The 13,567-nt window shown below is 33.7% G+C and overlaps 1 protein-coding gene across 3 annotated transcripts in view; it reads left to right on the forward strand.

The window, feature by feature from the left end:
* DYNC2H1 (dynein cytoplasmic 2 heavy chain 1) overlaps positions 1 to 13,567 on the forward strand; it is a 180,513-nt gene that overhangs the window by 38,425 nt on the left and 128,521 nt on the right. For 2 of the 3 annotated variants that reach the window (XM_026843929.1, XM_026843951.1), the window contains exons 37-50: positions 373 to 572; positions 1,232 to 1,496; positions 1,857 to 2,064; positions 2,444 to 2,573; positions 3,932 to 4,087; positions 5,107 to 5,366; positions 5,810 to 6,056; positions 6,796 to 6,947; positions 7,435 to 7,579; positions 8,833 to 8,935; positions 10,431 to 10,598; positions 10,732 to 10,856; positions 11,954 to 12,202; positions 12,993 to 13,101. In XM_026843929.1, coding sequence (XP_026699730.1) covers positions 373 to 572; positions 1,232 to 1,496; positions 1,857 to 2,064; positions 2,444 to 2,573; positions 3,932 to 4,087; positions 5,107 to 5,366; positions 5,810 to 6,056; positions 6,796 to 6,947; positions 7,435 to 7,579; positions 8,833 to 8,935; positions 10,431 to 10,598; positions 10,732 to 10,856; positions 11,954 to 12,202; positions 12,993 to 13,101 — 2,517 coding nt within the window. The remainder of the gene's footprint in view (positions 1 to 372; positions 573 to 1,231; positions 1,497 to 1,856; positions 2,065 to 2,443; positions 2,574 to 3,931; positions 4,088 to 5,106; positions 5,367 to 5,809; positions 6,057 to 6,795; positions 6,948 to 7,434; positions 7,580 to 8,832; positions 8,936 to 10,430; positions 10,599 to 10,731; positions 10,857 to 11,953; positions 12,203 to 12,992; positions 13,102 to 13,567) is intronic. The other variant, XM_026843940.1, reaches the window with a different exon arrangement.

Consider the following 13,567-nt stretch of genomic DNA (forward strand, 5'->3'; position numbering starts at 1 on the left):
TAAGGTCTAGAATCTAGGTCCTTAATTTCTTTCATGAGTGCTTTAACAGGTAAACTATTGTTCACTGATACTTTTAGTCCCACTCTTTAATCATCAAGCTCTTACGTGCTATCTGACGTGCATCAAATCATCTCATATCTGTATAGCATGCATTTGTGAGCATATATGATACTTAAAGTAAGGCACTCGTCTAACTTCCATGTAGAGTGGTACGTGAACTGGATTGTAATCTGTGCTGTGATTCCACCTTCAACATTTTAGCAGTAAGGGCTCAAGTGCTGATACATTGCAAAGGAAAAAAACAAAAAAACAAAAAAACCCCAACCAACAACAAAGCTTAAACTGATCTGGCATCCTTGCTTTTATTTCCAGTTAATGAATGTCACATGGTGGTTCAAGCTCTGCGGCTTAATACCATGTCAAAGCTGACATTTGCGGACTGTGCACGTTTTGATGCACTGGTTAAAGATGTATTTCCTGGTATTGACTTTAAAGATGTGGAGTATGCTGAGTTAACTGCAGCTTTAAAACAAGCCTTTGAAGAAGCAAACTTGGAAATTATAAGCACACAGGTAAACATCAACTACAACAGCATAACTACAACTGAGTTATTCTCAGTTAGAACTGATTAACATTACATTTGACTAATTTCTGTTTACTTTTGAAAGAAATCTTTTATAATGAAGTGAGAATAACTGACAGTTGATTCTAATTACATGTATGTATAAAAATAAATGTGATTGAAGCATGGTAAATCAGTTGTGTAATTGAAAGAAAAACAGAGCAAAGAAAATTAAGATGTGAACATGTGACACACAGGTTTGTTCAAGCCAGGTGCAAATGCCAATGAATATTCGGGACAGTGGAAAAAAATTAAATGTGTAAACATTTGGTTTTATCAAATGTTCTGTGTGTAGTTTGTATTTATTTATTTCAGGGATTGATGAAGTTTTGTGGCTAAATGTTCATTAATTTCTCAGTAAAAATATGGCCAAAGAGGGCTGATACTTTTATATTGTAATTTAGTGAAATGTTTCTAACATGCAAAGTAAGTTTCTTGATATTAATTAGTGTCATAATTTTAATTACTTCTGCAAATATCAGTTGTTTCAAAAATAAAATTATAGAAATAAAGTGACTGCGTGCAAAGTAAATTGGAAAAATATTAAAAAAGAACATGATCGATTTAGCTTTACAACTTCACACGGCCATTATCTCTTTTATTATCTAGATCAAGAAGACTTTGGAATTGTATGAACAACTACGTCAAAGAATGGGTGTAGTTATTGTAGGTCCAAGTGGTGGAGGTAAATCAACACTTTGGCGGATGTTGAAGACAGCACTTGGTAAAACTGGAAAAGTAGTGAAACAGTATACTGTGAATCCCAAAGCTATGCCTCGACATCAGTTATTAGGCCATATTGACATAGATACCAGAGAATGGTCTGATGGTGTGCTTACAAATAGTGCCCGACAAGTAGTACGAGAACCCCGAGGTACGTTTGTGAGGGAGTTATACATCACTATGCTTAAATTACTGAAATGACATTTTTATATTATATTATTTGTGGATAGTATAAGGCAAGAAAAACTATTGGTTTTTGAACACTGGTACATTTGTATTTGTATAGTATAAGTATACCCAAGTATTTGGGTATACTTTTGAACACTGATGCATTTTGCAAATTTTGTGATAAGAAAGCTGAAATAGAAAGCAGAAGGTAAAGCATGTAAGGAATATCTTCATAGAACTTATGTTTAAGTTATAATGAAGGAAGACTATTACACAGTGTTAAAATAGCAAGGGGAGGTGTTTTTTTTGGGGTTTGATATTTTATTTTTGTGTCTGGAAATAGATACTACTTCATGGATAATTTGTGATGGTGATATTGATCCTGAATGGATTGAATCTTTGAATTCCGTTTTGGATGACAACAGATTGTTGACTATGCCTAGTGGAGAAAGAATTCAATTTGGCTCAAATGTCAACTTTATATTTGAAACTCATGACCTTAGCTGTGCCTCTCCTGCTACAATATCTCGAATGGGAATGATCTTTCTGAGGTAAGTCACAGGAGTTGTTACATATGTATATAATGTTATATACATACTTTTCTTGAAAGACAGTCTGAAGTATATAGAACAATTTAATTACTTTCTTACAGTTTTGAAGCAAATCACTGGGGAAGTTTGTTTTAGGATGCATGTGTCTTCTGCACTGTCTTGTTATAATCTTTTGGCTTGTACAGCTCAGACTTTTTGAAAGAGATGTGGTGGATTCTTTGTGTGTGACCCCAAGAGAGCCCAAGTATTTTTTAGAAATTCTTGTTTAAGTATGTTCCTGAACTTTTCTTGGAATTCTGCTGTGCCTTTGAACCTGTCTATGTGAAGATGTAGATGCTTTATATTTGTCTTAATCTTGTTTTGCTTTCCTTTGACCTAGTGATGAAGATACAGATCTTAATTCTCTTATAAAGTCTTGGCTAAGAAGTCAACCTGAAGAATGCAGATACAACCTTGAAAATTGGATTGGGGACTATTTTGAAAAGGCTTTAAACTGGGTTGTGAAGAAGGTTAGTAACTGAATACGTAATCAAATTTCAGCTTCTGTTAAGGATGATCCACTTCTATAGTTTAACACTGAAGAGACTGTTCATAAAAACTTTTAAATTTTAAGTAAAAAAACTCTGCAATTTTGGTAGCTGTTTTCTTAATAAGATTAATACTGGAACTGTTCTAATCAGTTTCCAAAACTTAATTGCTGTACTTAAAGTTTTGAAACATTTAATTCAGTTTAACTAATGAGATGTATGTATTTCTGTGAAAAAATGTCTGCCTAATATTCATACTAGACATTTTTCTGTATGTTTTCAAAGATCTGAAAGATCTAAATGCCTAAGTCAAAAAAGGAAAAGTGAAGAAATTTTTTTTCTAGATGTAAGTTATTGTCTGGGAAAAAAAAAAAAAAGTTAAAATTTGAAAAGTTGCATGGTGTAGACTGAACCTTGTAATAGGCTAGGGAGAAATGTAATGCTAGAAACCTAAAAAGATTGATAGAGGCATATCTAAAAATGTATTTTGATTGTTCAGAATGCTAAATTTTAACAGCTCCCACTATTCTGTCCCAGATTTAAGTATATAACTTTAGCTCTTTAGGATTCCACTCAAAACCATAACTGAAAGACGTTTTAATAGGTGAAAGCTAGTATATAATTGCAATATTAAAAAAGCATAGTCCAAAACTTTGTATATTGTCTGTATTCTGTGATTTGTGGACGTTCATCAGAATAATAATTGTCCTATATATGCTAGATTTTCATAAGGATTCTAGATGCTTCCCTGCCTCCCCTTAAGCAGGAGTTGCATTTGCATTGAACAAGTGGCTTACGTTGCACAAAAATTATTTAGGCAAAATCCCCAATGCTGCAACCAGTAAGCTCGTGTTTGGGAGACCTGCATTACCTCCCCTTGGGGAACATATATGCCCCTGTTGTGTTTTTAATATTATTTCCCCTCTTGGTTCTTTAACCCATGGAGATTTTTAGACTTTTAAAGTATCTTCAGGTGGATACAGAGGAAAAAATGTCATCGATCCTGAGTCTGCCAATCTGCTTTCATGCTAAAGAGCAAAATCTATAAAGAATCCATTCACAAGAGAGATTTTCAGTATACAGTTATGTTGATTTCTTACAGATTCTCAAAATCTGTAAGGAAAGTTCTGATTGCTTATCCTAAATTACATCAATGTGTAGTCTAGAATTAAAACTTCCAAATCAATTCTAAAAAGTAATTTCATGTCAAGTGAACAACAGTGTTGAGATCTTTCAGCATTTGTGGAAGTGTCAAAGAGCAATGAGTAATAGTCTGCTAGCAATACATCACATTTATTTTTAGGATTATATTTAAATCTACTACCACTTGCAATTTACAGAATGACCCTGTGGTAGAAACAAGTTTAGTTGGAACTGTGATGAATGGACTGTCTCATCTTCATGGGTGTACTGATCGTGGACAGTTTATTATTAACTTGTTACGTGGTCTTGGTGGCAACCTCAACATGAAATCACGACAAGAATTTGCAAAAGAGGTAATAATCTTTTTCAGCGAGTTTATTAGAAGTGTCTCAGTATATGCAGTAGGAATAATGATTTTCTGTCTTCTAACAATGCAAATTTACAATAATAGAATATCTGTGCTGTAATTCCTTTGAAATCTGTGTTGTTTATAGGGAAATTGCTGACAAGTAGAGGAATGTTTCATATCTCACTGATAAGACTGCTAAGTGCCTTCGGCCCAGATAGCAATCCTTTGATGCTGCACCAAGAGATACAGAATGGCCTCTGTCTATACTGTTTTATGCAATGAGTCACTATAGCAGACCCTGTGTGTGTATATGTAATGCAGATTTATTTTGTATTTCTTTTTTCTGTTCAGAATGCTTGAAAGAATAATGTTAGGGATTTGTTTCACCTCACCACAGAGGTGTTCTTACAGCATTATTCTGAGGTTATGTATTGTATGCACTTGGGTGTGGTTCTGTCTATGTAGATACTTGAGGGCACAAGGACTACGGATTAGTGTTGGAAAACTGTGTGGGTATACTGGCCCATAGTGTCTGCAGAAGGCTGTCCCTGAAGATAGTTATTTCCACAATCACACTTGGGTTTTGTGTTGGAGAGGAAATAGTTCCTTCCTAAAGACAGCCTGGAGCTATAACACATATTCAGGGCAGATGGTAAAGGTTTAGACTCAGCTTCTGGAATTAGCTATTGATGCATGTGAAGGAGTTACCTTGTTCTTATGATTATTATTAAGTATGTTGCCTATATAAATCTTTGCTAAATGCAGTTTATTTTATGTTCTTTATACTATGAACATGTAGTATGTGAAAGAGTATTATGTTACTGTATCAGTTAAGGACTTAATCATAAAGCATATGCATAATAATTGAATTTTCAAAAGCAGATTTAAAGCTATCAAATTGAAGAAGTAAATGTTTGATTTTACAGAGCACTCTTCAAACATTCTTCAGCTTGAAATTGTATATCTTGTCATTAGGAATATGGATTTAACAGAAGATCTATTTATTTATTTATTTATTTATAGATCTTCAGTTGGGCACAAGAATCTCCACCGGATCCAAGGAAGCCCCTGGACACATATTATGACACTGACACTGGACAGCTAATGCTATATCAGATGAAAAAACCTGAAAATTTAACAGCTGATGACTTCAGTAATCTCCAAACACTTCCTGTCATCCAAACTCCTGACATTCAGAGAGGTTTAGACTACTTTAGACCTTGGCTAGACTTTAACAATAAGCAGCCATTTCTTCTTGTGGGACCTGAAGGATGTGGAAAGGGGTAAAAAGTATTTCCTATTTAAAGCAAAATATACTTCTAGCTATTTGGAAAAGTTTGTAATATTTTGTTATAATGATTTTATCATATAACTTTCTGCTAGAATATTGCTTGTTTAGGTTACTAATGAAACAAACCTTCTGTAGTGCCAAATAGGTAAATTCTGATGAAGATCTACAGAGGAACTTCAGGCTGCCACTATGCATCCAAGACATCTGAATAAGGCTTTTAGATATGAAAAAGGACCTTATTCCGTTTCTTGAATGGAAAATATTAAAATTTTAAAGTCAAGAATGTTTAATTCTCATGCATCTCCTATTAAATGAATACAGCATGTAGTATATGCATTTTAATTTAAAAACTATACAGTTTCTTTGGATACACAGTATTTTAATGCCTTTTTGTATTACTTATGTTTATATGTATGTACACATTTGCTTTTTTAGGATGTTGCTTCATTATGCATTTTCTCAACTCCGATCCACGCAGATTGCTACCATTCACTGTAGTGCACAAACTACTTCTCAACATCTTCTACAAAAATTAAGTCAAACTTGCATTGTAATCAGTACAAATACTGGCCGAGTATACAGACCAAAGGACTGTGAAAGGCTTGTTTTGTACTTAAAGGATATCAATCTACCCAAACCTGATAAATGGGGAACAAGCACTCTTGTGGCTTTTCTACAGCAGGTGAATACTTATGTCTGTTTTTTTTATGAAGACACTTAAATGTGCTGGAAATAGTTTAGTGTATGTAGAAAATACCTATATTGATTATTTTCAGAGTTAATGAAGTTAACATCCAGCATCTGTTTTGTTTGTACTTTGATAGAATATATAGGTGTCAGCCAGAAAAAAAGGTACCATTTTTATTTGGCTTATATGCATGAGTAAATAAAGACAGTGCTCTCCTCAATGAGTTATAATGCAGTAGGCATATGAATGCCAGGAAAATCATCAGGAGTAGTCAGCATCGATTTACCAAGGGCAAGTCATGCTTGACCTACTTGATAAACTTCTGTGGTGAAATGGCAGACCTGGTAGATGAGGGGAGAGCAGTGGGTCTAGTCTACCTGGACTTCACTAAGGCCTTTGATGCTGTCTCCCAGAATATCCTCACGGCTGTTTGATGTACGGGCTGGATAAGCACATAGAGAGGTGGGCTGAAAACTGGCTGAACAGCCAGGTGACGATCAGTGACACAGAGTCTACTTGGAAGCCTGTACCTGTTTAGCATCTTAATTGATGATCTGGACAATGGGGCAGAGTGTACCCTCAGCAGGTTAGCAAATGACACCAAACTGGGAGTAGTATACTTCTGACAATTAAGAAAGTAATAATGGTATACTTCTCACTTTTGTTTTTTAAATTTTTTTGTCTGATACTCTGTTGGCTTTCTTTGAATGAGATATTTATTTAATTATTAAAGGTTCTTACATATCAAGGATTTTATGATGAAAATCTGGAATGGGTTGGTTTAGAAAACATCCAAATTGTGGCTTCCATGTCTGCTGGAGGAACATTAGGAAGACATAAACTTACCTCCAGATTTACTTCTATTGTTCGTCTCTGTGCAATTGAGTAAGTATGTGGAAATTAATTTGACTCTCAGAACTCAGATTCAGTCTTTGTTTATAGGGCCCTTGCTCCATTTGGTGTTTATTTATGTGTGGCTGTTCTAGTCTTTCATCTTTTCTAACAGTTTGGGATCTTCAGATTTGATGCTGTTTGTCTCTTGGCACTAGAAACCAGCTAATGAGCAGTCAGAAACTACCTGTTGATAGTGAAGTGTTTGAAATATGTTTCCTACTGGGTGATTTTGCTTTCAGCTATATATTAAGGTGCTGTTTGGTTACAAAATTAGAGAAATTGAAAAGAAGTTTGTTTGTTTGTAAGTTTGAACACATTACAGATGTATTTAGAAAATTTCTGATGGTGGTCTGTAGCAATAAAATGACAATTTTACTTAGCTGCTAGATGGAGATGCTATTCATTGAAATTTCTCAGTATTTTTTAAATAAAACATTAAAAATGATAGTCCATAATGATTTATTTCTTTCCTTTGTAGCTATCCAGAAAGAGACCAACTGCAAACTATTTATAGTGCCTACTTGGAACCTGTACTACAGAAAAACCTAAAAAATCACCCTGTTTGGGGTTCTTTACCAAAAATACATCAGCTAGCAGGATCTATGGTTCAAGTATATGAACAGGTATGGAAATTTAATTTCTTTTTTCAAGATCATGGAGAATACTAATTTTTTAAAAAATAATTAGCTTTTAATATTAACAAGAGAATAAAAAAGTTTAAATCCAAGTTTATCTTTTTTACAAAATGCTGATATCAATTTTAGAGCTACTTATTTGCAGAGAATCCTAGGTATTAGAGGCAAATTGAGTAAGTGGTAAGTGCTCTTGCTTTCCAACAGATTTATTGTATTAGTTTGGCAAGCATCTTAACCCATCTATGCTTTCCATTCTTGGCTTATAAAATGTGCATAGTAGTGTTTTCCTACTTAATGGATGAGGCGACAGTGTACTTCAAAGACTGTTAAGTCCTCAGATGTTATGGATGCCGTTATGAATAGACAAGAGAGATGTGAGGGTGGAGTCCTTTACCCACATCAAGGACTACCTATTAAAATTTTATACTATTAAAATAGTTGTTTAGACACACAAATTCATTTTACCATCCCACATAAAATTTTGCAGACTTCTATCTAGCAAAACACTTAGGTACTAGCTTTTCCTAATCATGTACATAGCCTTACTGGGGTAGGTACTATGGGGATGTAAGTGCTTACTGCATGTTACAAGAATGTATGCATGTCCCATCTAGACAAAACCATGATATAAAACTGGTCTTTGACTGGAATGTGGGTATAGTTATTGGCTAGCATGCACCAGTTAGCAGGAGTTTCACATGATATTATCAGTGTATTCTAAGAATCTAAGTTTAACTCTCATCACACTAGGAACAAACAACTGGAGGCATTCATTCCTGAATTAAAGATATGGTTGTAAATTCAAATATCCTTTCTGGGGGAAGAGTTATTATTTCTATAAAAACTCTTTAATAGTGACTGTTACTGATTTAGGTAATTTTTTATTACACTTTTATATTTCCTTTGCATTTTATATTTGGTATTGCTTTAAAAAAATGATGTGTTTTGTCTAATAATACTGCACTAACAGTCCTGGGTAATGTGCAGTTGTTTGCATCAAAAATGGTACAGAAGAAATGTTCTAATTATGAGAAAATCTTTTGTGGTCAGACAGCAAGATTTAAAGAACTCATATCTGCACTTTTCAAAAAATCTAAGGAGAGCATTAATAAAATATCTAAATATATAGACTAAATAAAAAAATAATTTATCTGGTGTTTTAGAAGAATTTAGAGCTACATTTCCAAGTGCTTTACATTTTAAAACGTCACTTTTTTCCCTCCGTTAACTTCCATTTTTAGGTACGAGCGAAATTCACAGTTGATGATCACAGTCATTACCTTTTTACACCATGTATTCTTACACAGTGGGTTCTTGGTTTATTCAGATATGATTTAGCAGGTGGTAAGTCACTTATTTGGTTTTCATTGATAAAGTAGTTCTAAAATGGCCTAAATTATTGCTGATGTCAGTCTTACTGTTGACTCCACACACAACTTGTTCACCTATGGTACTCTTTCTAAACTGTGAACTGTCTGTAACTCAGTAGAGGGAAAAAATGCCTAACAGTTAATTCCATAACATACGGTAAACAAGTTTTAAAAACTCCACTGATGTTTTGAAATATGTGTGGGAGCTAGTATAGATTAAAGGAAATTGGTAGGTTGGGACTGCGTTCTCTACTATGAGAACTTGAAGTGTACCTCCTACTCCCAACAATTTTTTCTGCTTTTTGGGGGGTTTTAGGTTGAGATTTTTTTGAGTGTATGTCTTGTCTTTTGTATTCCTAGAGGCATGCCTCTCATGCTTGTCTTTTTATACCTGGTTATATAAACCTGGTGGGGTGACTAGAACTACAACTAATACATGTCATCTATGACCTACTTAATAAAAGAAGAATATAACTACTTTAAACATACAGAAAACATCTAGAAAAATATTTCATCTATGTAAAAATTTTAAAATACCTATATAAGAGCCTAAATTTTCTTATAATTCAGCAGTACTTGATAATTGCATTCTAGTCTGGAAGTTCATCTTTCCTTAACTTTGGAAATGGTGAGATCTGTAAGGGTATTCAATTTTGAGTGCTTTTCCAAATAGAAAACATAGGCTTTCTAATCTTGTTTTTGTCTCTGAAATTGCTATTATTACTAGATCATGAGCAATTACTCCTTACTGTGTTTTAGCTCTTACATTCATTAAAGGTTTACATAAAGGGCTGGTTAAAAAATATAAAAGTGGTAAGAATGTTGTGCTCGCTTCCCATTAATTTTCTGGGATCATCAGATGGCATAACTGTACCTTGAGTAAGGTCAGAAAAGCTACACTGACAATCAGTGAATAGGTAATCTCAGCCCATTTAAGGCCTCGTTGTATCTGAAGGTGACATATGTATGTGCTTTTTCAGTGATGAACAATATGGGATGTCATTTACTCATCTCACCCTTCTTTTGGCAAGAGTATTGAAGCTTTGTATTCTTTACTGGCATTTTATAATAGAGACTGTTTTGGATATTTATTGTTATTTTAGTATTTGTTATCAGTCTTTCTCTTTCCCTTGAAAACAGTCTCCTAGATATTCTTGTTTTCATTTTTTTATTATTTAGTCTTTTATTTTTTACTTTGTGTGCAACACCTTGTTCATTTTGATTAGAGTGCTGGCACTAAACTGGGGAACTTGTTTTAATAGAATATGTTTCATTTTATCTTGTAATGTTCCATAAAGTTATTATTAAAAAGACTTCATAATGTTTACTTTTTCTCTTATTTCTTCCTTACTGATGCTCTTCTGCTGGTATGTAATTTCACTTACTCATTTTCAATCTTATATTTTAAAATAGAAATCATAAAATTTATTGTAAATATATAAAGTCTCATCTCTCCTTAAATTTTGTAGGATTATCAATACAAACTGCAGACTATGTATTGGAAATTGTGGCTTATGAAGCATGTCGTTTGTTCCGTGACAAAATCGTTGGCGTGAAAGAACTTCATGTATTTGATAATATTTTGATAAAAGTGTTTCAGGGTGACTGGGGCTCAGATGTTTTGGACAATATGGCAGGTAAACCATTTGACGCATACTACTTAAACTATTTATTTAGGAATTGCTTAATCAAATCAATTTGATCAAGTATGATAGCTTATAAGCTGAGCACCTAAACTTTCAAATGATTCCTTCTTTTTTTTCTTCACAGATATCTTCTATGTAACTTGGGGAGCTTGTCAAGAGGCATTCCTCACACCAGGACAGGCACTACCACCACATGGGAGGCCACTTGGCAGACTAAACTCAACAGACCTGAAAGATATTATTCAAAAAGTGAGACAAGATTAAAGGTTCTACACAGCAAGGATTCACAGCAATTATTGTAGACATTTTTTGTGGAAAGTAACATGTTAGCTCCTGGTTTAGGGTGGGATCTGCTGCTTGTTCGAGGAATCATTTTTTGCATTTGGTCAAGTGAGGGAAGGTTTGTGAAGCTATGTAGCAGGCAGTAGGAAGTACCGTGTAGCAAGGTTACTTTAATAAAAGGGCATCGGTCACATTTGCTGGTGATTTAGAACAGTTTGATGAACATTTTGAGAAACACTGATGTGCATATGTTTGTGTACTGTTTGAGTATCAAAATATTAAATGTTTACTTTCTGAATTTGTAATTTGCTATGTAATTTTTATTTGAAGAAGTACAAATTAATTGTTTGGAGATTTAGCATACTTTTAAACAGTAAAGTACAAAAAATGAGCTTGGTAAGGAAATGCAAACATGTTAATTCTGCTAGGCTGACTGAGATCTTTGAGATCATCTCCCCTTAGTAGTGTTTGATGCACTGCTCTTGTAGATGGGAAACTACTCCCTCTCCTTAATTACCAACTTGTGACCAATAGACTCTATGGGAAATGATCAAATTCAATAGCCTCAGTAATCAGAGAGTTTGTTGTTTTTTTTTTTTTTCTAACTACACAATTACATTGGGCTTCAAAGATGAGGTTTTATTAAATACAATAAGAACAGAATTTAATCTTAGGATCTGTTATTATGTGTGTCTCACTAAGAAATTCTGTAATCTGCAATTATGCAGCAATTACCTGCCTAAAACACTCTTCTAAGTCATGTATGTATTAATCTGTTCTCAAAGACACAGCACAGACTTTGTTCTGATCTGTTATTTAGTTTTAATTACTTCAATGGTAGATTTCTACTTCAAAATATCAAAGACTTCTAGGGTATACTGGTGCTGGGGGCAGTGTGATATGTTCATTACCGGTAAAGTGTATAATTTATTTGTAACGAATACCATCGTGGTCTCTTGAGCTTTCAAGCCGTTCTTTTCTAAACTTTTAAATGTTGGATGCTTTCGTATCTTAGTGCTTTTATTTATTGTTAGTGAACACATTTTTTTTCTTTTTTTTAATAGGGTATTATTCATTATGGGCAAGACAAAAAAGAGATAGAGATTTTACTCTTCCAAGAAGTCCTCAGTTATATGTCTAAAGTCGACAGAGTGCTAAGTTTTCCTGGAGGATCACTTCTTTTGGCAGGACGGAGTGGTGTAGGTCGTCGAACAGTTACTTCATTAGTTAGTCATATGCACGGAGCTGTTCTGATTACTCCCAAAATTTCCAGAGGCTATGAGTTGAAGCAGTTCAAAAATGATCTTAAATATGTAAGTCACTCACTGTCTTCCATTTTGTAGTGTTGTAGGTGTGTATTAAAAAAAAAAAAAAGGAATTTGAAAGGTCACAAAAGTGTTTTGTGAAGAGATATTTTAAGAAAAACAAAATGTCAACAGTCAAGTTGACAAACAGATTTTTTTTTTGAAAGAGGTAGATTTGTAGAAGTTCTCAATGTCTAGATGTTCTTTACAGTAATTACCTGAAACTCTACTTTTTTGAATACCAGAGCTGGTTTTTGAGTGTTATAGACTTCATAAATTCTAAGTGTATGTGAATATTGGAAAGATTTTTTTCATGTATATATTTTCACATTGGTATATATTTTTATTTTCTGTCTCTACTATAGTCTACCAGTTAATAGGATAGTAGCTGAACCAAGTAAAATTTTAGTGACAGATGAAAGTTTACATATTATTTAAAAACAAATGCAAACCTTCAATCAGGCGTTTTCCAGGACCTTCAGTAATGCTAAAGAAAATTCTAGAGCTAAGTCCACACAAAAAACCCTCTATAACTGAGTCATATTTGGAACATAAATAGTCTATGAAAGAATCTGTTTTAATTCTTTTTTCATTATTAAACTGTACATCTAGGTAGAATGTTCTTTATATTTGATATCTCATGAACTGAATCACCTAGTAATCTTTTGTAAATGTATAATAGTGTAGATGCGATGGAGAAAATATGTATGTAATACATAATCAAGGAAAGATGATCATTCTCTTATGAACAATACATATATTCCATATACTGAGATTTAAATGTCTTCCCTGCTTCTAGGTGATGGAGCTTGCTGGCATTGAAGCACAGCAGGTAGTATTGCTGCTTGAAGACTATCAGTTTGTTCATTCCACATTCCTTGAGATGATCAACAGTTTACTGTCTTCAGGTGAGATAAATCCAAAAAGATCATTGTACTACTTTTACCACACAAAGTTAGCTCAGTGAAGCAGAATTGGATGATGTTTTCTAATTTTATGTCCATACCAGAAGTGTTAATTAGCTTTTCTACACTGTGCTTGTATATGAGAAACTGACTTGAAGTTCACTTACCTGTCCTTTAACCTACCTATAGTACATGTGCTTTCCATTCCTCAAAGTGGCAAGTAACTTATTTCAAAGGAGTTCTTTATAATATTGTAACAACAAAATGATAATGTATTCCACTCTACAGCTTTCCTTTTCTAAAAGAATTCCAAACTAAGAGGTGTTCCAATGTTTAGACTGTGAAGACTGTATAGACCCCACTTTTCTGAAAGTAATGAGTTGATAAATAAAAATAACATATTACAAAAGTGATAATTGTTATGTAGCTTTGTTCATCAATCAGAGAGATCATTGAAGAACTGAGTCTA

This window comes from Athene cunicularia, assembly GCF_003259725.1.
Source record: "Athene cunicularia isolate RWA chromosome 1 unlocalized genomic scaffold, athCun1 chr1_part1, whole genome shotgun sequence".
Lineage (NCBI taxonomy): Eukaryota > Metazoa > Chordata > Aves > Strigiformes > Strigidae > Athene > Athene cunicularia.